This window comes from Argentina silus (assembly GCF_951799395.1).
Source record: "Argentina silus genome assembly, chromosome: 19".
Classification (NCBI taxonomy): domain Eukaryota; kingdom Metazoa; phylum Chordata; class Actinopteri; order Argentiniformes; family Argentinidae; genus Argentina; species Argentina silus.
This window is the reverse complement of record NC_139673.1, coordinates 6,117,112-6,143,630: the sequence shown is the minus strand read 5'-3', so window position 1 is coordinate 6,143,630 and position 26,519 is coordinate 6,117,112. Positions and strand designations below refer to the sequence as shown.

At 46.1% G+C, this 26,519-nt stretch overlaps 2 protein-coding genes across 3 annotated transcripts in view; one reads left to right on the top strand and one right to left on the bottom strand.

The window, feature by feature from the left end:
* The first annotated feature begins 4,124 nt into the window (after nucleotides 1-4,124).
* On the top strand, nucleotides 4,125-11,891 carry brd7 (bromodomain containing 7). Its single transcript, XM_083691064.1, has 17 exons — nucleotides 4,125-4,244; nucleotides 4,730-4,929; nucleotides 5,250-5,358; nucleotides 5,485-5,542; nucleotides 5,900-6,044; nucleotides 6,291-6,401; nucleotides 6,778-6,947; nucleotides 8,044-8,170; nucleotides 8,405-8,480; nucleotides 8,596-8,703; nucleotides 9,372-9,507; nucleotides 9,833-9,944; nucleotides 10,044-10,100; nucleotides 10,712-10,811; nucleotides 11,139-11,282; nucleotides 11,397-11,537; nucleotides 11,699-11,891. Exons 1-17 carry the CDS (start codon nucleotides 4,196-4,198, stop codon nucleotides 11,764-11,766), a joined length of 1,911 nt encoding a protein of 636 aa, XP_083547190.1. The 5' UTR covers nucleotides 4,125-4,195; the 3' UTR covers nucleotides 11,767-11,891.
* A 105-nt stretch (nucleotides 11,892-11,996) lies between these two features.
* adcy7 (adenylate cyclase 7) overlaps nucleotides 11,997-26,519 on the bottom strand; it is a 43,536-nt gene continuing 29,013 nt past the window's right edge. The window contains exons 6-27 of one of the 2 annotated variants that reach the window (XM_083691555.1): nucleotides 26,362-26,519; nucleotides 24,105-24,216; nucleotides 23,750-23,877; nucleotides 23,278-23,436; nucleotides 23,038-23,170; nucleotides 22,706-22,894; nucleotides 22,434-22,477; nucleotides 21,442-21,501; nucleotides 20,704-20,781; nucleotides 20,460-20,529; nucleotides 20,043-20,140; nucleotides 19,750-19,834; nucleotides 19,086-19,223; nucleotides 18,785-18,874; nucleotides 18,419-18,603; nucleotides 17,787-17,901; nucleotides 17,305-17,463; nucleotides 15,848-15,994; nucleotides 15,661-15,768; nucleotides 15,285-15,399; nucleotides 14,350-14,474; nucleotides 11,997-14,043 (exon numbers count right to left, since the gene is read on the bottom strand). The exon at nucleotides 26,362-26,519 is cut by the window's right edge and continues 3 nt beyond it. In XM_083691555.1, coding sequence (XP_083547681.1) covers nucleotides 13,897-14,043; nucleotides 14,350-14,474; nucleotides 15,285-15,399; nucleotides 15,661-15,768; nucleotides 15,848-15,994; nucleotides 17,305-17,463; nucleotides 17,787-17,901; nucleotides 18,419-18,603; nucleotides 18,785-18,874; nucleotides 19,086-19,223; nucleotides 19,750-19,834; nucleotides 20,043-20,140; nucleotides 20,460-20,529; nucleotides 20,704-20,781; nucleotides 21,442-21,501; nucleotides 22,434-22,477; nucleotides 22,706-22,894; nucleotides 23,038-23,170; nucleotides 23,278-23,436; nucleotides 23,750-23,877; nucleotides 24,105-24,216; nucleotides 26,362-26,519 — 2,643 coding nt within the window. In that variant the 3' untranslated portion in view covers nucleotides 11,997-13,896. The remainder of the gene's footprint in view (nucleotides 14,044-14,349; nucleotides 14,475-15,284; nucleotides 15,400-15,660; nucleotides 15,769-15,847; nucleotides 15,995-17,304; nucleotides 17,464-17,786; nucleotides 17,902-18,418; nucleotides 18,604-18,784; nucleotides 18,875-19,085; nucleotides 19,224-19,749; nucleotides 19,835-20,042; nucleotides 20,141-20,459; nucleotides 20,530-20,703; nucleotides 20,782-21,441; nucleotides 21,502-22,433; nucleotides 22,478-22,705; nucleotides 22,895-23,037; nucleotides 23,171-23,277; nucleotides 23,437-23,749; nucleotides 23,878-24,104; nucleotides 24,217-26,361) is intronic. The other variant, XM_083691556.1, reaches the window with a different exon arrangement.

The following is a 26,519-nucleotide window of genomic DNA, read 5'->3' as shown; positions in this document are numbered from 1 at the left end:
GTACACACACACACACACACACACACACACACACACACGTACACACACACGCACACGTACACACACACACACACGTACACACACACGCACACACGTACACACACACGCACACACGTACACACACGCACACTCAAATCCACTGTCAACCCCCGACAAGCCTCCCCCGCAGAGTCACACATCAGAGTACTCTTGACAAAAAAATAAAAGAAGAAGAAGAAGAAGAAGAACAAGAACAAGAAGAAGAAGAAAAAACCCGTCCACATTCATTGTAACGGAGCTTTCAAAAGCAGAATACTACATTAAAGTACCTGAAAGCACAAGACACAGAGGGTGACGTTAAACTACAAAAACATTAAGTAAGCCCAATGAAATATACATTACAGTAATTGGATCAGAGAAGATTTCGCACGACGATCTCGGGCAGCAGATGCTAATGACAGCACATCAAATGACTCCGTCCAGCACTTCAAACATAGCTCTGCCTTGATTCTCTCCTGTAGCGACGCACGGTGCCCTGGCTGTTGAAACTACTTTGCATTTGTTTGAGAGAATAATGGATGTAATCGATACAGTGACAGCTGCAGATGTGCGGTACATCTGAGTTTCAACACACGGCCGTGTCAAAAACAGTGGAACCATAACATGGGAGGCTGGAGGAGGTAGAAATCGGACACAAACACGTGTTTGATACCGTTCCTCATTCCATCCCATGCGTTACAATGAGCCCATCCTCCGATTTCTACCTCCACCAGTCTCCCCTGCTCCATACAGTACATCAGGCCCAACTACTGAGACATCTGCTATGGAGACAGTAAGGAACTGAAGTTTGGAACTGAACGTCTATGCTACACACAGGAACAGTGATGGAGTGCAGTTAGAAACAGAGCTGCGCCTCACTCTTTGAACGAGTCAGGGAGTGATCGAATCTCAAAGCCGTCAGTCACAGATTGACAAGATTGTCAAGCAGGAGAAACTGCTGGACAGAATGATTGGCTTCTCCTCTTTGATGTTTCTGTCTATCTTATTTTGACGGCTGGTTCTACATCTTCAAACCCCATACGTTGTTGACAGGAATCATGACCCTAAACAGTCATCCATCCGTCACATCAGAGCAGGCTTCTACCTCTGTGCCTTTCAGAGTGAGGAATAGGCTTATCTGACTAGTCAATGTTTATCTAAAGAACAATTGGGTGCCATTAGAACCACAGAACCCTTAGAACTAGAATTACCCTTCTCTAAATGTGCTGTAACTGTAAGAACTGGCATTTTTAATTCTTCTGTTTAAGTAATCCTAGAAATATTGTACTGTACATTACAGAAGGTTCTGGAAATATTATGCATGATGATCATTTTCAGGACTTAAGCATACAACTGTGTTGTCCAAGGTCGCGTGGAGCATGACGAATGTTTGTTCTATAATTTACGACACGGTTCTGTGTTATTCTAAAACGGTAGAAAACCGGATTGTTCCACTGCTTTAAATTTCAAATGATGATAGTGTTTTGGCCTACAGTGGCATACAAACACTGTGCATATTTCCAGTGTTGTGTTGGTCAAGCCATGTGCAAGACAGATAAACAGTTCAAAGCGTCCTTTGTGTCCCTGTTTGTGTTTTTTGTTGTGTATGTATGGAGACCAAATATTGAAATTCCATACAGGCCACAGAGTGGGAAGCGGTTTCCCATGGTTCCGTTGGGATGAGGCTTTCATGTGGAAAAAGTATCTCTGGGTCCCTTCAGCCCCTCTGTTGTGACAGGGGATAATGAATTTCACAACATCTGCCATTTGTTAGCCCTGTTTGGTGTAACTGATCTCCTTTTAATCCCGAGACGTCCACGGACTTCCAAAGCGTGTGCAGCTCCACAGCTGAAATGAAACAGATGGATCCCATGGCCCCTCTGGGGCTGGGAGTAGGGGCACAGGCAGGAAGAGGCTGGCAGTGGTACACACATTCCCCTTCCATAGTGGAGCAGCAGAGGCTGGTGGAGGTGGAAATCGAAGCACAGGCTCATTGTAATGCATGGAATGGAATGAGGAATGGCATCAAACATGTGTGTGAGGAATGGTATCAAACACGCCCCTCCAACTACGGTGAAAGGATAGGTCCTTATCCATGTGGCTATAGGTGTATGTGTGACACACATGTTCGATACCATTCCTCATTCCGTCCCATGCATTATAATGACTCTCTGATTTCTACCTCCCCCAGCCTCCAATGGTCTGTATATGACCACAGAATGCCAGATGTAAAAGTATTGGTCCTGAGCTGAGATCTAAATATCATTTTAAATAACTTTACCAGATTTATCTATCTGTAAAGACCTCAATACTTTAGGAAAAACAGAAAAACGGTATTTACTTGAGGGACCAGCAATTACTCTGAGCTGTTGAGCAATCACTACAGGTGAAATATGAACCTCAATCCTCAGTGAAAAACTCAAGAGGAACATTTGATCGCCTCCAAAAATGTAGCAGTGCAGGTGTCCAGAGAAATCAGATAATAATTTGCTGGCTGCTGAGGCTTAATTTGACTAGATGGAAAATCATACATACAACAGAACCTCAGAATCACCTCTCCATCTGAAAGGAGGTATGGTCGGAATGGCAATTTTCTTTCCTTCCAAAATATTCGGAATATGAGCAGTGGATTTCTCTGCCCCCATCCCTGCCTCTTCATAAAACCTGGAATGTGCTTCAAAGAATGCACACTATCTTTCCTCCATGAATAAAACATCTGTCATTCATCGGCCTGCACAATATGTGCCGATTTAACAAAGCATAACAGCTCTGAATGGGATGGAGGCAGACATCTGTGCAGTGTCCCTAATAAGCCATGTCCATGCGTTATCTGTCCCAGTGGATAGTTCCCAGTTAGTTGGTCTGAGGCTCAGGGCAAATGTTTTTTTTTTTGCGAACCACAATCAATCAAGAATTTATCACAACAGGGAAAAAAACATTCCTCTTGCAATTCAGTGTTTCAAAGCAGGCTTGCCACGTTAGGCTGTTACTATCAATCTGATGTACAGTGAGGTCATCAGCGCAGACAGACAGACTGACAGCAGCCTAAAGGCTAAAGGCTGTCTGCAACCTGGATATGTGAAGTAAAGCATGGAGTGGATAGCCTGGGGGACGGCCTCAGGGGAGCCACAGTATAGTAATACTGGGCTGGAATAGTAAGTCTGGGCTGGAGTCTGGGTATGCAGCTCTTCAGGTGAAAAGTCACACCAAAAGGGAGTTGGGAAACAAGGGACTGATAACTATAGGAAGTCATTCCATTAAGTATGATGGAAAGTCACTATGCTGGTGGGTCAAAATCATTCATGCGTTTTTGCACATTGGCCAGCTGTAAAATTACAGGGCATTTGGTTTAGAAAAAAATCTAAAACATAAAAAATAAAAAAAATGAATTTCACTTGGGGGTGGAGGTAGTGGCCTAAAAACTAGGTCTCCAAATGGCAGCCTGTTACTCACACATCAGAGGCTTCATTGAGCCCTGTGCTCTCTGTGTTTGTTTGGGAACTCTCTGTTGTTGTTGTTGTTGTTGTTGTTTAGGCTTGGAAACGTCATACAGTGCCTGTCACCACTCTGGGAGCAAAACTATGAGGAACCTGTGTTGGTAAATGCCAGCACAATCCCCGCCAGCACCGACATACAGTATTCGATGGTCCAATGTGTTGCCAGCAAACGGCAGTTTATAATGTGCTAATCACGCCCCCTAGTGGTGACGGAAGTCGAGTCTACACATTATTTCCTCCTTTTTCCAAGGAAACAATTTGACACTAAATCATTTGTAAGGTACAGCAAAAGAAAATAGCTACAGCGTTAGGACACTGGAGGACTGAATATTGATAAGCGCTGAAGTTATTTCGCCAAAGCTAGGTTGAAGACATCTACACTTCATGTACTCCCCTTCACAGATCTAATTTCCCTTTCTAGGCTCGGTAGGTGTGAGCAACATTACATCAGTCTCGCTCCCTCAGATCAGTGAAGCGGAGTGAACAAGGGTCGATGGGAGGGAACAACTTTCTGGAATGAAACGCAGCCAATGTGATTTTACCGCCAGCCGACAGGCGGCACTACACCAAACAACCTCATTCATTGCAACATGAGCATCCTACTATCCACTTCCGTGAGAGGACACAAAGAACACAACCGGACTAGCATAAACAGACAAGAGAGTCAAACAACATAAATAATGGGCAAGAAGCATAAAAAACATAAGTCCGAAAAACACATGTATGAAGGTAAGACAGTAGTAGTTAGCGAATGCATCCGCTGGTTGATTTCGCTAGTAAACCTAAACGGCTTTCATGTGTTAATGTGTGTGCTAGCTAAGCGCGAGCCATTACCAATGATGTATATACATATTTAGATCTGCGGCTCTTACTCATCAGACACTGACAGTCTAATGTATGTGTATGGGTAGACTGGCTAGCCAACAGTTTGCTAGTGATGCCGTACGTCAATATACCAGTCTGTTGCCCTTTAAGCAGTCAGATTTGCTGTTGTTCTTCATTGATCAAGTTGCGGATAATGTAACCAATGTACACTGTCTGTAGCTAGCTAGCATATTTCATGTTCTTGCTAGATTTGCATCCTCTTTGATACTATTTACAGAGAGCAGAGCCAGCTAGCTAGCTGACATGACCTACTTTGTCAGTACTTACCAGTTGATTACTTACTTGATATAGCGCCTGCTAATCCCCATGTAATTGTGTGCAATCCACAGAATACGGAGAGAGACCGCTGAAATTAGTCTTAAAGGTTGCTGGGAATGAGGTGACGACGGGAAGCTCGAGCCGTGAACATATTTATGACGAAAAGCCTGACTACGATAAACATAAGGACAAGAAGAAGAAGAAGAAGAAGAGGGAAGATAAGGACCGGAGCGGCCCGGTCTCACCCGTTGATGAGAAGAAGAAGAAAAAGGTTCGTGTGACTGTGAACAAACTTTATTTGCAGCCTCTACCGACTGTGCATGCGTTTTTGTGAAGGGAACCTCAAGAGGTGGTGATGGTGGGCTATTTGCTAGCTGTGATTCTCTGTGGCCGTATCATGGTCGTTGCTGCAAATGATGAACATGTGTTTTCAGTCAATCTACCTGGTAAAATAAGGGCTAAATAAATGATTCCATGATGATGTCTACTAGATTAGAGATTGCTTTTGTGGGGAAAATAAATAAATAAATAGAATATTTGTAGTTTTTATTTGAAGGATAGATTTTGTGATGTTCTATATTGTGCGTTAAGATGACCAAGAAGAGGAAAGGGGAAACAGCGGAAGCAGACTGGGACGATAGAGACCAGAGCCGGACACCTGTCCTTCCAGATCTGCCACCCTCCATGGCAAGAATAGACGGTAATATAATCAACCAGTGTCTCTACAATAACTTTCATCAGTCCACCATGATCCTTTCTCGGGCATTTATCTCTTGGTCAGGACAGACATTCAGTTTCACCATTCCCTGTCCCTCCTTTCCATCAGATAAGGAACAGACTCCCCTCCAGGAAGCCCTGAGCCAGCTCATCAGACAGCTCCAAAGGTGAAGCATTCACAGTAGACATCAACTCGATTAGCCCGTACAAGTGGGGTCCGAGGCTCCCCTATGTTGGCTGCCGATGGGATTCACTCCTATTGGATAACGTTATGACCGCCCGTAGGACGACTTTGTCCCGTAGGAGTGAATCCCCTCAGCAGCAACATAGGAGAGCCTCAGACCTCACCTATGTACAGTTGTGAGGTCTGCTCGGGCTACAGTTTAGGATGCCATTGAATAACCAACAGTATATTGTCCACATCATGTTGATCCTCTACGCATATCTGTTGCGCATAACCATCAGTGTTAATTGTCTCATACGTGTTTCTACATAGCAAATCAATGACTCACTCCCTTTTGTAGGAAAGACCCCAGTGCCTTTTTCTCATTCCCTGTGACTGATCTCATCGCTCCTGGCTACTCGACGATCATCAAGAGGCCCATGGACTTTGGCGCAATGAAGGAGAAAGTAAAAAAAGAGTACTACCAGTCACTGGAGGAGCTCAAGGTACACTTGCACTGCTCTCCACAACACTTTCAAACTCTGTCACACGAAGCAATATATTATTATAATGATAATAATATATGCCATTTAGCTGATGCTTTTATCCAAAGCGACTTACATTGCAGTGAGTGCATACATTTCAGTATACATGGTCCCAGCGAGAAGCAGCACCAAGCAGTAGTCAGAGTGTCATGAAAGTGATGAAGAAAGCAGATGTATAATTTTGAGCGCCGTGTCTCATTGTTACAGGTGGACTTCAGGATCATGTGTGAAAATGCCATGATCTACAACAAACCTGAGACCATTTACCATAAAGCTGCCAGGAAGCTGCTCCACTCTGGCATGAAGATCCTGAGTTCGGTAAGCCTGGAATCATTGGATGCTTTTCTCAAATCAGCTATTCCATGTTATCAATGGTATGCGTTTGGGGTGCGCTTTCGTATCCCCCACCCCCAAGTCTTCCACCAAAGTGACTCACATTGCTTTTTTGGGGGGCAGAGCATCTGCAGTGGAAAATGGTTCTACTAAGGAGAGTGTGTCTGAGTTAAGGAGTCATCTTAAGGCACTTGATGTGTTGATGCAATAACTGAGCAGCAGAGGGCGCCAGATAGCTTCTGGAAGTCTTCAAGGTCTAGATTGTCATCACCACAACGTTCTTTGGTTTGGTTTGGATTGTTTTGGTAGTCGCAGCCGGCGGTTGTGGCAGAACATGAAAGTTATTGTCTCTATCCCACAGGAAAGGCTCGACAGCCTGAAGCAGAGCATTGAGTTCATGGCCGACTTGGAGAACCCTGCCAACAAGCCAGGGAAGACTGAAGAGGAGGGGGGTTCTGCCATGGACCAGTCCAAAGAGGGTCCCATCCCCACAGACGTCAGTGAGACCTCCCAGTCTCCCAGTACTCCCAGGTGATGTACTCTAATAAAATGCTGCTTAAACAGCTCTGTTCATGTATAAAGCGCTATTACAGACTGGCCTGAAACTAGGATGTAAAGGTCACAATTGAAGTCGCTGCACAACATTAACATTTTGTCTTAAAATAAGTGCGATTGAGTCCAGTTTTGGAAGAGGTGACTGTCTAGGCCTTCTGGGTATCGGAGGATGGTCTCATTGTAATGCATGGAGTGGAATGAGGAACGGTATCATAGTATGTGTTTGTGACCATTCCTCATTCCATTCCATGCAATGCAATGAGCCCATCCTCTGATTTCTACCTCTACTGGCTTCCCCAGTTCTAGACCCTGGAGTGTGAAGAGATTAGCTTAAGGACAGGAGCAGGCATTTCCATGGGTGCGTTTTAAAGCCAGCAGGGGTAGCCCAGCCCGTTGTCAACTCTGTGTCATATTGGTGACCAATGTAGAGACTATAGAATGGGGTGATGCTTAGGTTAGAGGTTGTGATTAGAGATCATGTTTACCAGACACAGAAGGCAATCAGGAAATAGCTGAGTGTTGCCCCCCTGATGTCAATACGTCATGGACATGTCTCCATGTGCTGTGGGCTTGTTGGCCTCGGAGTCTTTCCCGAATCAGTTTTTTCCACCAGGACGCCGGAGGCCGAGAATGAACGGAATGCTTCTGGGCTTGTCGGGTCTTGCGTTCTGTCGTCAACACGATGCACTTTTCACACCATGGGAAAAAATGCTGACTTTGAAGTTGACGAGTACGTTGTACGAGTTTCTGCCCTCGAATCCCCAAACCTCCGCCGAGGTGTAATGGGGTTGAAGAAAATTCCCGAACATATTGACCAGTGGAATCATGGTTATTATACCGTGGAATTGATCTTCCTATTATTTGTGGTTTTCTTCTCATTTTTGTTTAAGAACATTGTTTCAAATGTATTCTGATCTCACTTGATAATCTCAAAGTCACTAATGGGCTGGATGTCAACCAGAAAGATTGCTGTGTGCTGATCTTTTATCTGGCATCCAACAATGAAGCTTTCATTACTTTTAGATTCAAAGCCTCTTACTCATCTATCATCTTTGTTCCTTTCTTCATTCAGGCAGGACAAAGACTCCAAAGAGGAGGTGTCCAAAGTCATCAGTCAGGCAGAGAAAGAGCTGGAGGAGATCCGCAAGATCATCGAGGATTCAGGCGGCAAACTGTCCAGCAGAGGCCTTCAGAGTCAGGTGGGAGATACGGGCTAAGGCATTCTCTGCTAACTCAAACAGCTCAGGCCTAGCCAAGACCCTTAGTTGCTAACTACCTTCTGCAGGCTTGCTAGACAATGAGCCTATACCGACAGGGGCAAACCCCACACAGAACTGTACCATAGACGTTAGTATGTATGGAACGTACAAGTAGGGACACTACTTACGATAATGAGTTATAATGTACAGTCTTGATTTCTTGTTATTATGTAGCTGGACTTCGAGAGGCGGAAGTCAGATGGCTCTACCACACTCGCCATTCTTAACCCAGTCAATTTGGCTGCTGGAGGTATGTTCATTGTCATCAGCTAGTTCTTGCATTTCTGTATACCAACTAGTGTTCAGTTTTGTGTTAAAATGTGAAGTTAGGAAAGTTTATGGCATTTCTCCTCTGGCCTCCGCAGATGTGGGGTACTGTCCTGTGAAATTGGGCATGATGTCCAACAGGCTGCAGAGTGGCATTAACACCCTGCAGGGCTTCAAGGAGGACAAGAGGAACAGGGTCACACCAGGTAAGATATGCCTCTGTGACGTTAATGTAAGTTCAGGCAGGACACTTTAAGTTTAAAGACGCAGCCGTCAGGCAGATCTCACATATGCAAAACACATCACATGTTGAGACAAGGCTTAAAAGAGCCGAGTTTTGCAATAGTTAAAAAGTGTATGGCTATGAAAGTTATACTTATGGGTCGTCCCATCGACCACCCCAACCTCCACCCACTCGGTAGTTCTGTGTTTAACCTACCTGGGGGGGGGGGGGGGGGGGGGGCTGCCTGCCTTTTATTATTGTATTTTATGTTGTTAAACTTCAGACGGGGAGCTATACAGAGCGGAGCCATTCAATTACGCCAAACATAATGTCCTACTGTTTTATTAAACGACATTAAAAGTGTTTTGGTTACTGTACCCCCTGTCATATAATTGCTCTGTCTGAAGTACCCCCTCATGTAAATACAACACAGCACATTTACAGCCCAATGTTCAACAGCATACCACACCGCAGCACTTTTGGGTTTTTTGGATTGTATAAGGTCCATTCCAGATATGAATGTCCGTTTTCCCATTGGTGATGTTATCACGGCATTTCTCTGTGTGTGAGAAGGCTTGGTTTTAGCCCCCCAGGGCTGCTGTCTATCTCCATCCGTGGTGATGAGCTGTGTGTGTAACCCAATCTCCACAGTGGCCTACATGAACTACGGGCCGTTCACCTCCTACGCGCCTGCCTACGACTCCAGCTTCGCTAACATCAGCAAGGACGACTCTGACCTCATCTACTCCTTCTATGGGGAGGAGTCCAGCCTCCAGGGCTCGGAGAGGTATGTGTTGCTCATAATCCGGCCGTAGATTACTGTGTAATATTGTCTAGATCCACAACGCTTACACAGTAAAAAGGTCTACTTCAGAGCGAATAATTTTAAATAAACGGGAATTTAGCATTCCAGCGTGATTAGATTCCAGATGTCCCTCTCTCTCTCTCTCCTGGGTTTGTATCCAAGAGTGGGCGTTTTATCGTTTCTGTTGGCGTGGCAGGCCCTTGCGGCCTCAAACCACATGGTAAACTGATCCGACCTTTACCGCTGCTACTGTTTATGAAAGAAGACGAAGACCGTGAGTAATATGATTGCGTTATTGTATCGACAGCCTCTCGGAGTTTGTGGCCAAGTCCGAGGAGCACATTTACAAACTGGCAGACAACGTCCTGGATGCACTCACGAACGGGGAACACTCCGAAACCCTGAGAGCGATGGAAGCAGTAAGCCTTCTGTGGAATTACAAGCCCGCATTTCATTTGGGTGTGTAACATTCGTTGGACCCAGGGCTCATTTGGACGTGATGTCTCCTTTCCTTTCAGAGTCCTCAAACCGGGCAGCAGCCAAGTGAGGCACCTCGGGCTGGGGATGACATCAAGGTAAGGCTCAGCTAGATCAGAACACTTAACCCAGGCTGAACCCCAGCTAAACCCCACAGCAGCATCCAGCATAGACAGCTTCTGCACATGGCCGCCGTGCTTCAGCTGTCTAAACAACATGGCACGCTCGTTAGCTCGGCCCGCTAGCTGTGATCCACACGTGGAAAGAACATTTCCTTCCCTTCCCTACACCTTACCCCCTGAGACCCGGCCCTGTTCACACACACACTCTGAGCTCAGTGTCGTGCTTGTGGAAATGTCTGTGTTTTCCTTTCTGTGGCCCTGCTGAATGGCTCCTCAGAAGGAGCGCAGGCCCGGAGGAAACGCCAGCGCAGGCCACTGGCCTAGCCTCGGCACACAGAAGGCCTCTGTCCCGGCTGTTTGCTGTGCTTGGCCGCTCTCCAGTTTGCCCTCATTCCCTGGTTGGGTGTTATTGCTCTTTATTACATTTGGTTTTATAAGAGAGGGAACGTGCGTAGTAAGAAGACACTAAAATAGGCTGGCATCCGTGAGCTGGCTGCCCTGCTCTTGAAGAATGCAATTTCAAAGATTCACTGGGTGGCTTGGACGCACTTTAGCCGATCTAACTCACTCCTCCTTTTCACCCTCAGGCGGTTGAACCCGAGGGCAGTATCGGCAGCAGGCTAGCCTCCCTCGACTCCGTGATTGGTCTAGGCTTGGACCCCCAGACCCCAGACAACCTCACTGAGGGTAAGGACCCACACTGACTCACCAAAAGGGCAAACCTCAGCTGCCAGTCAGTTAATTACCTTAAGCCTCTGAAAGCCATGAGCCATACAGTCACATTGTAAAATCTCTTAAACACTTCATGAAAGCAATTTTCGAGGTGTTTTTTGAAAGCTTCAGTGGTTTCTCCTGTGGGCCTCATTCCTGAGCTGGTGTAGGCCTTACACAGTCACAGTTGAATTGAATGTAGTGATTGAAGATAGATGAGAGCTTGTGAGGGAGAACCCATTGTACAGTACAAGTTACACCTTGTTAATGCTAACTGTGTGTGTGTGTGTGTGTGTGTGACAGAGGCACAGCACTTCCAGCAGAAGTTGGATGAGACTACAAAGCTTCTCCACGAGTTGCAGGAAGCGCAGAGGGAGCGCCTCAGTGCCAAGCAGCCCCCCAACATCATCTGCCTGCTGGCCCCCACCACCAAGGAGCTGCAGCTGGGTAAGAGCCCCTCTACACGGCCCCTCTGTCCCGTCATTCCTCATGCCGTAAATCGCTAACAAGCTTCCTTGTTTACCTTTGGCCTGAACTCAATCACTCCCATTCTCTCTGTAGCTGAGAAGGTGACTGGAAACTTGGCTCAGCTGACCAGCCAGGTGGCCCCAGGCGATGTGAGCAATGTATACGGGATCAGAAAGGCCATGGGCATCTCTCTACCGCAGGACCCTGAGGAGCCCCTCATAGACCTCACTACAGGTAAACCACCCCTAGCATCAGCCATGTATTTGGTCCACATTTGTAGCTGTATTAGTAGTAGTAGTAGTAGTAGTAGTATTGTTTTTTTAGATGCATTATTATTGATATAGCAGAATATAAATGTGACTGTCAAAGCTATGACCTTGATGTGTTTGTTACAGTGGAAGAAATGCCGGAGCCCATGGATATCTTGTCTGGGGGTCAGGAGGCAACCGTCATCGCGGTATAAATCAGCATTACCAGAAACCATTCTCAGAACATTGAATCTCTGTTGTATTGTACAAAAGGTGCTTTTTTGTTTGACATTTGTATGCATTTCACTCAATAAACTCCTTTTTTTAATAAACACTTTTTTATAAACCTCACGGCTGAGCGCCTCTTGGGATGGGTGCACGTAGTTGAGACTTTTGCACGCAAAGGATTTGACCTGCTATGAGTACGACGAAACGCCCAAACTTGTAAAACCATTTATTATAATCCCATAACTGTACAAAATGCTAATTTACATTTGATCCTCAATAACACTGCACACAGTTCACATAAAAGCGACAGGATTGAAACGTTATGGACAAAGTTTGGCAGTCAGACGTAGGATTTTGATTGAGAAGGAGTGTGCGCTGGCCAGAGTATGAGGTTTGATGTTTGTTACGTGATAAGTCTAGCTGAAAGTATCGATGCACGCAATGAATTCTGTTTGATCAATTTGACGCAGGCTGGTGTGCTGGGTTCAAGCCTTTTCTCTCTGTGGTTTGAATGTACAATTTTGATGTAAAATTGACCAGGTGGAGTTTGAACTTCAGGGCCAATGAAACCCATTGAACTGCAGCAGTGTCCGTTTTCGCAGATCATCCCCTCTGAATAACCCTACCAAAACTGTATTCTGTTACCATAGTGACAGAAGTTAAATAGCAAGCTAACACAAAAGCTTTGCACAAGCCTAGAACAGAAATATTTTTCCAAACCCAAAAAAGCCAATGAGAGTTCAAATATTGCATATGGAACATGAGGACAGTACCTGCTGAGCATTTTGACATTAAATTGATACCTGGAGCAAACAAAGAGACTACCACCTGACTGCTATACTGAAGTGGACCAATTCCAACACTCCCAAAGCTATGCTAAAAATGAAATAGGGCCCAATTGGATAATTCATCCTTCCACAGAGTCAATGGAATAAAGGAAAAGTAGGTCCAGCAGCAGACACTCCTTCTCAATGTACCTCCTTACACAGACGTAGAATAAGGCCACAAGACAAGTCAGTTTTCTGAGGCACAGAGAGAAGAATGCATCTTAAAGGTCTATCGTCTTCAGATGTTTCCGGGCGGCAGCAAAAACAAAGAGCTGTAAGTGAACTGGCGGTCAGCAGGTTTAGATACAAGATGAGACACTGAGTAGAAGGTCGGCAGGACCAGTAATTTCCACAGAGCGAACGTGTGAGGACAAGCAGCAGAAGACTCACCCAAGGTTTATGTTGGGTAATCAATGCAGAACATACACTACACCTAACACTGGCTCTTTAGCAGGGACATACTGGGCCATTTGTCTCGTTAAACTCTTGAACAAGATTATTTCATGATACATCATTTCATACTTCATACCTCTTTTTCCAAAACATTGATTGTGTGTATTAAAGTCATTGTATTCCAAGCTTATTTGAAAAAGAGTTTTTTTTTTTGTGAGTTCTCTCTGACTTATTTGAGATGTTTGTTTCTGACAATGAAACACCATATCTGCCCATTACACAGTAACAGAACAAAGGATTTTTTCAGGATACTAAATATTTGGCTTCAGTATATACACATTGTATCCTTCACAAGCAACCCCCATTCACAAGAGCCAAACAGAAAAACAAGAAAGATTAGAAGTTAGTGACTGTTTACTGAACACATTTGGTCCATTGTTAAGTCACTATTCACTAAGTTTCAAGCTAGAGGTTTTCATGCATCTTATGAACCCAACAGGTCCTACAATCCAGTATCACCAAGGCCAGTGCTTGAGCTGACTCCCCTGTCCAAGGAGAGCACACAGTTGTATGGGATCTTGAAAAGGGGGCAGATCTGCAGCTGCACATTTACAACAAGGCTTGTCCCATCTCCTAAGGGCAAGACGACTGCTACAGCATTGACAATCCTAACTTGAACCTCCTGACAAGGTCACGGCCACCTATTAGGTCCATCCATCATCGCTGTTCAGCCATGAGCATCACTGAAACCCTAATCAACTGTATTTGGTGGTTCTCTTGACTAAAGTTGGTGCTGAATGCAGACCCGTCTCATGACACCCTGCTACACCTTTCGGGCCTCAAGGCTCAGGCTCAGCGTTCGTTGGATCCCTTGGCCTGAGCTCGGCTCAGCTCAGCTCAGCTCAGGCCCATTCCTTGCTGCTTGCTCATGTCTGTGCACACAAAGAAGGTCCTCAGCTCTCCTTTCCCCTTGACGTTGATGAGACCTCGGCACTCGCAGGAGTAGCCGAGCTTCTGGAGCACGTCCGACGTCTCCTCCGTCACCTGGATCAGAAACACACAGCAGCAGAGTCGAAGGGAAACGTTCAGGGATTATCTCACAAAGGGTTATCTGAATGCTGCCATGGTTCCAGAGAGGCTGTACTACTCCCCTGGATACTGCCATGACTTGTTGATATACTGCATTGGACCATGTGACTATATGCTAATACAGTAGGCTGTTGTTTGGTTGATGTGTTGTTATTGTGTTGTGACGTTATGTTTCTTTTGATTCTGTTGTCTGTCTGTAACTGGGCTGTAAACCTAATGTTCCTCTCTGAAGTTAATAAAGTAACTATCTCTCGACTGTACCTGAATCTTGCCCAGCTCTCCAGTGCTCTCCATCCTGCTGGCTACGTTGACAGTGTTGCCCCAGATGTCGTACTGAGGTTTCCTGGCTCCGATCACCCCAGCAATGACAGGCCCATGGTTAATCCCTAGGCAGAGTTTAGTGACACAGTGAAACACAGGTCAGCTTACATAAAATACCTGAGGAACTACCTGTTTCTCACAGAGCTGTCCAATTCAGTGACATACAGTGCCCTCCATAAGTAATGGGACAGTGAAGCATTTTTTCTTCTTTTGGCTCTATATTCAAGACACAAATGAATATGTACCATATACCGTAGAGCCAAAAGAAGAAAAAATGATTTGCTGTCCCAATACTTACAGAGGGCACTGTAGGTTCAAGAATTTAACAGAGGGTGTTGGATACACACTCATCTTCTCTGAGCGAGTGGGGAGTCAAGCCAGGCTGTCTGCCAGCTCAACATATTGGAATTGCTGCTTTTTCATAAAAACGTCTTTTCAGGGGGGAAAATTTAGTAGATTGCATTCGCTATTTATTTTTTTGGACAGGGATGTGAACGAGAGCACCGTTCCTTTGAAAAATGTTTATGTTGTATTTCATGCCAGATTTTATGTGTTTATGTCTCGCAATCATAATGTGTGCTTTTATCTTGCAAGTATTCCAAATGTTTTCTCTAAGCCTGAGGGATCTGTTCTGAATAAGCTGCCTAAGAAGTATGTTACCGTACATAGGGAATAGGGGGGTTGTATCTTGGACAGACAATGCAACACATTGTGAAAGTTGGACAGAATAGATGGGGAAAGAATAACCAGTGAAACCTTACAAAGAAGGAGATGAAAGGCTAGAACTGGACGCTGAGCAGAGCAGACTAGTCAATAAATATAGTGGAGTACGATACATAATGTTCTGACTGCCCATTGCCCCAAAGCATACTCACCCACACGGAGCCGAAAACTGTTGAATGAGTGTCTGTTGATGCCATCTAGTTTCCCAATGAGGGCAATGGCAAACTCCACCATGTTCCCTATCTGTGCTTGCTGCCTCTCTCGGTCCTGAGTCAACACAGGATCATCACAATGTCAGCACACACACACACACACACACACACACACACACACACACACACACACACACACACACACACACACACACACACATAGAGGATACTACTCACATTTGTCTATTCCCAGGGGAAACCCAAGTCATGTGTTCTCGTAAAAAGGTTTAGAAGATCAAAGACATTTACAGTTGCATACTGTGTCCTTTATTTAAACCCACTCCCCCCCCCATGGTGACCTGGGTGAAACCAATACCTGGTTATTTTCTTGCCCTGGTGTCCCACTGAGCCCTGCGGCGGCCATATACGTGCTTCCAATTGTCTTGATCTTCTCCACTCCGCTGAATTTGGGCTTGGACAGCAGCTGTGGGAAAAGTGGTTTATGTATGTGGGATGATGATGTGGTTTGGGATCATCCATTTGGCATCCTCTGTGCTACTGACCTCATCGAAGTCTGCGATGATCTCGTTGAGCAGCCTCAGGCACTCAAGACCCTCTTTGTTGATGTCACACTCGGTGTAGAATTCTTTAAAGTCTGGCACGGAAGCGAACATCACGCACACGCAGTCATAGGACTTGTAGTACAGGTCCTGGGGAATAAAACCACGACAGCAAACGGACAGCACAATGAGGGGGAATTCCAAGTTGCGTAAAAGCACAATGCACTTTAGTCACGCAGATGCAGACGCAGACTCAGACTCAGACTCAGACTCAGACTCAGACTCAGACTCAGACTCAGGCTCAGGCTCAGGCTCAGGCTCAGGCTCAGGCTCAGGCTCATGCTCAGGCTCAGGCTCAGGCTCAGGCTCACGCTCAGGCTCACAGATATTGAGGGATTTTTGGGGGTCAACACAAGAAACTGAAATTTGGAGACACAGAGCCACATCTCTGAAGTGCCGGTTGAGAGATGAGAGGGACAGCAGGACAGCATCCACAGAATCAAACATATCAAACACAAGGGCCACTGACAAAACCACCTCTGATGACTTCCATTTCTCCCAGAGAACAGGAGTTACGTCCAATCCCTCCATCTCAAGATACCACATCTCTTTCAGAGCAGGAGCATATTTCTGTTTGGGTTTGACGAAGTTTGTAGTTTGTTTTATGGGACACAGCAGCCATTGTGCGTCTGGGGTTAACACCCTAGGCTAGATGTCAGAGTTCAAGATAAGCTGAACTCTGAGCTTCCATGCTGTCAAACACCAATAGTTCCAAGAAAACACACGTCAAGACTTGAGAGCTCAATCAGATTTATACAGAGCCTCGTGCATTAACTGAATTTTGCATTAGTCAAAGTGTCTCGGCTGCATGTCAGGAGTGATTTAGAGGTCACAGACTGTTTACATCCCGTGACTGCAGGGAGTGGAGAGCCATCATCCAATGTTATGGGACGTCCATGGCCTTTGACAGGGGTCAGGTCAAATTCAATAAAGATCAATCCAATACCGTGTAATGTAGTACTGTATGTATTGAATTGTACTGTATGCTATATTCTGGTAAATTATTTATTTTTCAATTTCATAGTTTTGGATACAGTAATTAAATAAATACTCCTTATCTTGTGGACTATTCTGTGTGGCTGAGAGACAGGCAGAGGCTTCTATAAGGATGGAGTGGCTTTGTCTCCACAACACTGACATTAATAATGACGTCACAGACAGGGATTCCAATGGAGGGGGGGGATTCATGATGGCGGGGGGGGTGGGGGGGGGGGTGGAGGGGGGGGGGGTGGAGGGGGGCGGGTACTGATGTACAATGAACCATTTAACTGGGGCAGGCCAGTGTGGGTGGGAGGGAGGGGGGGGTGGGGGGGGCACGGAGGATGTGTTGGGCTCAGTCATCCATCCTAGACCCCTACCTTGTACTTCTCAGTAAGTAAAGTGTTTGTGAGGAATCCCACCTCGTTCTTTTTATTTTCCCCGACAAACAGCGCTGCCACGTGGGCCGGCAGCACGTTCTCCAGCAGCAGGCGGTTCAGGTTCTCCCGGGTCTCGATCTCATCCTGCTCCGTGCGGTTCTTGTTCTTCAGCAGGAAGTCCTGGCGGAAGCACGACTCGTTCTAGGAGGCAGAGGTGGGGGTGGAGACAATGAGGAGTCAAGGGGGAAGAGAGAACCATGGGAGACGATTGGGAGGAGGGGGGGAATAGAGGGGGGGGGGGGGTGAAGGAGAGGGGGGAGGGGTAGAGGAGAGGAGAGGGGAGGGGAGAGGGCAGGAAAGGAGATGGGGAGTGGGGGGGGGGGGGGGTAGAGGAGAGGAGGAGCAGGAGAGGAGAGGAGAGGAGAGGAGGACAGGAAAAGAGATGGGAGGAGATGCTAGGAAAGGGGGGAGAGGAGGGGAGAGGAGGGGAGAGGAGGGGAGAGGAGAAGGGAGCATGTCCTCACCTGTTGTGAGATGATGAGCATGGTGACCAGGAACAGAGTGATGTACATGCAGCTCATAACCGTGGGGTGTTTGACCAGCCCCACCTTCCTCAGGATGTCCTCATGCTTCTCAGTGCTGTCACACAGAGGGCAAATCACTTCAAGTCATTGTAATGTACATGTAATGAATGAACTGTACTATGTTTGTAATTTTCTATGTACATTTGATTGATCCATGTTCGTAAGCAGGGCTCCTCTGAAAGAGGTAGGACCCTGTGTGTAATAAATAAAGGTTTTAAAAATATATATATATATCATAAAATAATTTAATTGCAATACAATGTGCTTTACAAGAAGAATTAATAAAAAATAAGAAAATAAAAACAGGTCAGAAACCATCAGGGTAAGGTTCTGAAGATAAATAGCTAGGTGTCAGGCAGGGGAGGCTGGTGGAGGCAGAAATTGAAGGACGGGCTCATTGTAATGCATGGAATGAAATGAGGAATGGTAACAATCCCATTCCTCATTCCATTCCATGCATTACAATGAGGCCATCCTACGATTTCTACTCCACCAGCCTCCCCTGCCTGACACCTAGTTACTCCACCAGCCTCCCCTGATATCAGGTATAAACTACACCACAGCACAGCTACCTGTTGGCATCCAGCTGGTTGTACAAGTGAAGGTCGTAGCAGAAGAATAGATCTTGTTTGGAGCTGAGGATGATGATGTAGTAGGCAATGGAGGCCAGGGTGAGGAAGACCACCTTGAGCTCAAAGCTGACCCTCAGGAATACTCCACACGCTATGAGAGCCAGGATACAGCTGAACACAGAGTACTGAGAGACAGACAGACAGACAGACAGGCAGACAGACAGACAGGCAGACAGGCGGACAGACAGGCAGACAGACAATTAGAAACTTTTCATTCATGAATTCTGAATGATACATAATACGATAAGTATTATTTCATAACTGTTAGCACAGTATTCAAATATAGCCATCGTCATCATCACTCACAGGCAGGTAGAACAGGCCCTCCAAGTCGTCTGGCCGGGTCAGATCAGAAGTCACGTTGGTCTCACACGGGGAGCGCGTCTCGATGAAGCACTGCCGGAAGAACATTTGATTGATTGTCCGCTGCCAAGCGGGTGTCAGAATGCAAGTGTGTCAGAATGCAAGTGTGTCAGAATGCAAGTGTGCGGGTGTCAGAATGCAAGTGTGGCACAGCAGTCGGCTAGCTATAAAAAGGGGCACACGTGATGGCATTCTATTCTATGCTGGTACGTCAGTGAGGCTGTGTTACTGTGAGCGGCGTTACCAGGTTGAAGACAGCGAGGATGATGATGACCGCAGTGGTGATAGTGGCCAGTGGGAGGCGCACACACGGTCTCTTGACCACCGCCTCCGACACGGCTGGAAGCCACTGGCAGGAGGACAGCTTCTCTGGAAACAAGCGCTGAGAGGAGATGGGAAGACAGGGAGGGATGAGTAAGTAGGAGGTGCATGCATGCGTGTGTGTGTGTGTGTGTGTGTGTGTGTGTGTGTGTGTGTGTGTGTGTGTGTGTGTGTGTGTGTGTGTGTGTGTGTGTGTGTGTGTGTAGAAATCAAACTGGAAATAAAAGCGTGTGACATTGACATGGTCATCTATCTTGAGACATCATGTGTGCGTGACACAGTACTGAATGTCCAGTCTATTTACAGAGAGACAGAATTTCTCTGACTGGATGCAAAGACCATTGGTCCTTTTTTGTCCAGACTATTTGTCCGTCTGTTTACACTGACTGGGTTGGAGATTGCATGCACCAGGTGTTAATGGCCAGTGCATGATTGGGATAGGGTACACAACCTCGCAGAAAGCATGTTATAATACTCCCCCCCCCCCCCCCCCCCCCCTCCCCACACACACACACTGTGTACACTAAGCCCTGTCCAGAAATAGCCGACTGTTGTGTTTTGATCTAAGGTTACGACCCCACACTGACCTGTAGGTGACCAGCGAAGCAGACGGCCAGGGTCAGCAGGAGGACGCAGGCCAACACTCCGAACCACATGCCCAGCATTCTGGGACTGGCACACAAACAAGGTCAGACAAGCACAGTTTCATTCAACGTTCATCTGGTTTCCATTTCTGCCAAAACACAGATCTTCATAAAAACAGCCTCTAAATGATGGCAAGTTGGACGCCGGGTGATATGATACCGATTATATAATTTCCAGGAATTGTATTTGAGTCAGGAGATGAATGTTATGGAGACAACAGGAAACAGCCACTCACTCTTTTGTCCCGAACATCTGAATCACAAAGATGCAGAAGAAGATGAAGGTGGCACAGCCGATGTAGTGCTTGAACATGGGCAGGTCAATGGCACGGTACTGGGGACGAGAGAGAGGAAAGAGAGACATCAGAACCTCCAAAATATTGCTAAACAGAAAACGTACGGTAGTTCAGCTTCAGGCTACGTGTGTGTGTGTGTGTGTGTGTGTGTGTGTGTGTGTGTGTGTGTGTGTGTGTGTGAAGATGTCAACTGATTATTACATTACAGAAATGACTGACCTTCTGAATGTGTGTGACCTTCTGAATTGTTTCTTTGTGTGTCTAACCAGCTCTTGATATGGTCCTGATGCGATGATAGGACACTAATCTTCCTTTCCACAATGTCAAGACTTGTCAGCAGCTCTGAGACAGACTAACCTGTTTCTCCAGCTCCTTCTTATGGAACCACACAGCCAGGCTGCTGATCTCTTCAGACTTTACCCACTGCCTGTGACACACACACACACACACACACATACACACACGCACGATACATAAGTATTTTCTTATAAATCGCTCTGAAATTATTCTTTGAAAAATGATTAAAGTTAAACAATGGAAACTAGTAATTTAAGGTCATCTCAGGTGGCTGTTAGCATATTGTCTCTCTTTATTGACCTACTTGCTACTGAGTTCATCGATGGTAGTGGTCATCTCATTGTGGAGTTCCTCATCAAACTTGCTCTTCTGAGACTTGTTCCTGCACAGACAAAGAGACGGTTAGGGAGGGGTACACAGACAGACACTCAGACAGACGCACAGACAGACACTTAGACAGACAGACATACAGACAGACAAACTGGCATAGATGGATTCTGGAATACCAGTCAAGGCCATGCAGGTTATTCAGTCCCAGTTTGCTGTGAGGGGAAGGCAACCGGTTAAGGCCATTCTCAGCATTAGTGGAGGGAAAAGGGTAGGGTGTGTGTGTGTGTGCGTGCAGGATGTAGGATGTCGTGTGTTAACTCTGGGGAAAATCAGGAGACTCTCTGCAGTACCCCTGCTCCCCCCCCAACAGGAAGGAAACCACCCCCGACACTCTCACACAATCACACAGTCAGTCACACACACTTCTAACAGCACATCTCCACCGGGCACACTTTTAACACGTAGTAGGGAGTGGTTAGAAGGGCCGTGCTTTGCTTTGTGAAGGTTTGAGAATCCCAGTGATACCCTGGCTGCCACACAGAGAAGGCAGCAGCTCTAGACAAGATGAGGGGGGGGGGAAGGGGGGGGGGATAGAGAGAGGTGGCGAGGAGGGGCTGGAGGTCAGAGGTCAGAGATTGGAGGTTAGTGGTGGGACAGCAAGGCTCTCCTCTAGGAGAAGGGACACCTTGCGAGCCAGGGCGGCTCCACTCACTTATAGGCGCTGAACGGAGGGGCGGGCAAGGAGAAGGGCTCCTCAAGTGACTCATCAAAGCTGTCGGGAACCAACAGTGAGAGACACATGTTCATCAAGACGACACGGCAGAGGGGCGATGACCCAATGAGAGAACAGAGGGCCACCGCAGACCACATCAAAGGCACCTCCACGCCCTCCTGTGTCCTCCTACATGTCCATTCCTAGTGTATCTGTGTCCGCTGACCGCAGCCCAGACAAAAGGTCTTATAGGGCAATGTTCTTATTCCCCTGGTCTTGTTTACTGCAGCTCAGCTCACACATAACGGGGAAACAGACAACTTCTAAGCCCTCGCGACCGAAGTAAGCGACCTTATAAAAAGTCAATGTGTTTGTGCTTTTTGTATTTACGTAACATTATGTGGGTGTGCATATCTGAATCATATAACATTTAGTTTTTTATTATTAACATTTAACATTCAGTCATTTACGCACAGCTGTTGTTAGCATTTGGGTATACATATAAGTATATAAAGTATATATAAAGTGTATAAAGGAACTGGCTATCTCAACAACCATGAATGTGCGCTGTATTAGGCAGACCTCAGTGAATGTATGAATGATGCCTGACATCAGTCGTCTGACACGATGCCAGTTCAGGCCTCTTGGAACGGTAACCTCTGAGTCAGAACCCATGACCTCATCCTGCCTCTGATTTCAGACATTAACATTTATGGCATTTAGCAGACGCCTTTATCCAAAGCGACTCACAACAAATACATTTGTCCAAGTAAGTGAATCATCTATCCATCAGTCATCATAAGAAAAAGTAATCTCTGCTAGGACCAGGGGCTATTGCCAGTCACAATACTAGAAGAAGGAAGATTTTTTTTGAATTATTATTATTATTTTTTAAATGTATTTATTTACAGGAGAGAAACTTGTACTGTGGGGTAGTGGGGATGAAGAGGTCTTTAGGAGGGTCAGACGTGTTCAAAAATGATCGGCCTTACCTCTCAGGGATCTTAGAGCAGGGAGCTGATCGCAGTGGAATGTCCTGGAAAGAAAGGGGGGGAGACAGCAATTCACTTTTATTCAAAGCAACTTACAGTACAGTGAGTGCATACATTATTTTATTTTTTTTAGGAACGCAGGAATCGAACCCACAACCTTAGTGTTTGCCAGCGCCATGCTCGACCAACCGAGCCACAGAGGACCGGTGTCTCTAGTAGTGTTTGTTCAGCAATGCGGTACACATGGCAACCCTCACCATGGCAACCCTCACCTTGCAGCGTGCTTTGCCGTTGACCATGGCGTCAGTGGTGTAGCCCTCCCGGCTCTGCAGGTGGGCAAAGGGCTTGACGGCGCCCCAGGACTCCAGGTAGCGGGTCATTCTCACCGACGCGCGCATCTTCAGCCCGTCGTTCACCCGCGGTTTGGGCATGCTGCGGCTGTTCAGTGCCTGATCTTTCGACTGAGGACACACACACACACACACACACACACACACACACACACATATATGTGTTAATAAGGACTACAGTCACAGTCTCACGCATAAATCCCTTGTCAGGTATTTTGGAGGTAATATGGGTTAGGGTTAGGGAAGTAGCTCACTCGAGGGTCTATGACAAGGTAGGTCTGGATGCTCAGCTCCTTCAGGTAGGCGTCCCTCAGCTGGCCGTCCCCCTCCTCAACCTCATAGGCCTTGATCAGGTTCTTGAGGGTGGCCTCGGTGATGTGGACACGTCTGATCATGTGAGAGATGGGAAGGGTTACTGGCCAATCCCACAATAGGAGGCAAAATGTGAGTGTCAATTCATGTTATTATACATGGTAACTCATCTAAGTACACACCCAGGTAAGCCTCCGGACTCCATGTGATTGGCCAGGGTGACATCATGTGACCACACGTCAAACTGCCACTTGCGGAGGCCGATCACACCGCAGAGCACGTTGCCCGAGTGCACACCCACTCTCATGTTGATGTCCACCCCTGTGGCCTCCCGAACCTGTCTGAGGTCATCAAAACACACCATTGCATAACACTGTACTGTGGAGTGTTAGTGTTTATTCTGATGAAGGCCTTCAGCGACAGAAACGTCACGATTTAATCTCAGTAGAATTACTCAACCGAGTTTTAAATGCTTACGCCTCCTTTCTTCTAAGCATTTCACTGCACACTGAAACAATTTTCGTTTACTACATGTCGTTCATCATACAATGTCTTGAGAGATGATATAAAACATCTGGTGAAACCGAAAGAGAAGGGACGTGCATCTTGTGGTGCATCTTTCACCACGAGGCCCTTTGGCTTCCCTGAACTCACTTGATGGCCTCACACATGTCCAGGCCCATCTTCACACAGTTCTTGGCATGGTTCGGTAGCGAGACAGGAAGGCCTGACACACAGTAGTAACAGTCTCCCAAAATCTTAATCCTCATGCACTCGTTCTCCTGAGGGACAAACAACACAACATGTAGACATCCCATGAAGCACTACAGACACGCACTACAGACACAAACTACAGACACACAAGGTACATATCAGAGTCAGCGTTAAGCACTGAGGTAGTAAGTACACACCCTCAGTTTAAAAAACAAACGTGTGGGCTGAATATTAAAGAAACTCAAAGGTCGGTATTAACGTTATGAAGTGTAAGATTTATGAATAATTAACTCACCTTGGCAATCTGGTCAAACTTCCCAAACAGCTCGTTGAGCATAATGACCAACTCCTTGGGCGAGCAGTCACTGGCCAATCGAGTGAAGCCCACGATGTCCGCATAAAGGATACTAGAAGAGAAAGGCCAGGACATTCAGTACTGTTCCGGCATCACACAGTGGTGGGGTTCAACTGGGTTCACGTAAGGTCGAAACGTCACTGTCACAATGGAACTAATTTTGGCAGCATCACAAGACTTGACATGTCCGGTAATCTCATCATCGGTGTGGATACGGCCAGATGGTCAACTTAGAAACCCCTCTGATGTTGCACCAACAAGCGGTGTCATTGTCGGATAAGTGCTAAATCTGGGTGTGTTTGACATGGAAGTGGGGCTAATTGATTTAGGCTGGAGTTCCAGGCTGCAGGGGTTAGTGCAGACAGGGGGTTCGGGGAAGAGTTTGGTCTTGGCTTCCGTCCACAGTGGCTGGGGAATGCGGAGAGAGCTTGCTTGCTTGGCGCGGGCCCTATCCAACATAGAGCACCTGACCTGCTACACATCCAACAGCCTAATCACAGACTGGCTCATTACCAGGCCAGACTGTCTGGCTGCAGCCAAACCCAGAACTCATTAAAAAGGTGCTGGCGCTCCACAGACAGCTACACAGATACCCCCTACACAACTGACAAGAGCCAGGTGTTTCATAGAGAGAGAGAGAGAGAGAGAGAGAGAGAGAGAGAACACGTCTAATGACAGGCTTGTTGTCTGGGTTAATACCAGGGATCAGCTGGGGACACGGCCTATCACTCAACACTGCCACGCCATCCATATATGCCATTCATGGGCTTCAATGAGGATGCAGACACAGCACATGATACTGTCACTATAATACTATATTATCCTCTCCTCAGGCAGGTCCAAATGGTTTATGCATGTTTCCATTAGGTATCCAACACTACATGAATAGATAATGCTGTACTAAAACTGAGTGTTTGGCCACTGAGAAGATCTAGGAAGTGTTTTGCTCAGAAATTTGGTTCAAAATGTGGTTCACTCTCATTTTAGGGAAGTAAACTGTACGTTGTCTGTATGGAATCACTGAAGAAGGTCTTAGTGTGAGCGCCATCTGCCAAGGTTCACTACTAGCACAGCCAACGCCTGTCAGCACTTTCTAAATGAATACATGCCCATAAAACAAGAAGCCTTAACTGGGTCAAAGGCTCGGAAAACATATAAAATACACAAATCCCCATTGTTGGTTCACATGAGTAAGTAAGGTGAGTATAAAACCTGGCTTAGATGGTACTGCATGAGGCACTGGTGAACTGATGTCTAAGAATAAGGATTTCCATGAGAACCCGGGCAACAATGTGGATATAAATAGGTCTCCCAGTGGATAGAAGGGGAAATGAAATTAATTAAATTAGAGAAAACTAACTACCCTTAAGATTCAAAGAACTTCCAATGAAATGTGGAAGCAGAGGGGGACAAAGATGAGAACCACAAAAATGAAAAAGGGCAGGGAATGAGAAATTAAAAGTTAAGCCAAAAATCTTAACTTCAAAATTACTTTTATGAGAACGTTTGGGTTGGGTGAATGTTTTCCATGGAATAGATGGGTCGTTTGTTGGGCTGCGTGCTGTATTCATAACTTGTGGGGCTGTAACGTGAGCCGCAGACATGGAGGGATTAGTCATGGGATTCAAACATGTATTTACAGTGGAGACCTTGTTCAAAAACAATGTCTGAAATACCTTCAAATACTTGAAAACTGACGGTGAGAATTTGCTTTAGCTTGTCTGGCTGGGCAGGTTTAGCACCTTTGCACTACGGGTGGCAAGGCTTTCTTATCTGCTGCTCCTCGCCAATGGAATGCTCTCCCCTACAATGTCAGAGCTGCTGACAGTATTGACTCTTATAAGACCTTGCTAAAAACCCACCTGTTCAGGCAGGCTTTCAATGTATAGGGCCCTATGTTATTTATGTTTTTATCAAATTTTTATTTATTCATGTGACTGTCCTCCTATATTTTTATCATTTTCAATTTTGTTCATATTCTAGACATGTTAAGCACTTTGAGTCCATGAGAAAGCGCTATACAAATGTAATGTATTATTATTATGTATTATTATTATTATATTATTATTATATATTATTACTATTCCACTGGTTCCATTGTGCCAGGCAAGCTCAACCACAGCTATGTATTTGAAATAATTTCAAATACTATTTGAACCCAGGTTTGTTTCAGTGAAAGGTTATCTATCACCTGTACCTCACGTTCTCGTGTCTCTTGACATAGAGACTGTGGAAGTTGTTGTCCTTGACCAGACGCTGCTGCTCCTCCTTGTCCTTGCACTCCTGCAGACGCTCCATGATGGCCAGCTTCATCTTCATGGAGATGTACACAGGCAGGACAGACTGCAGCAAGTT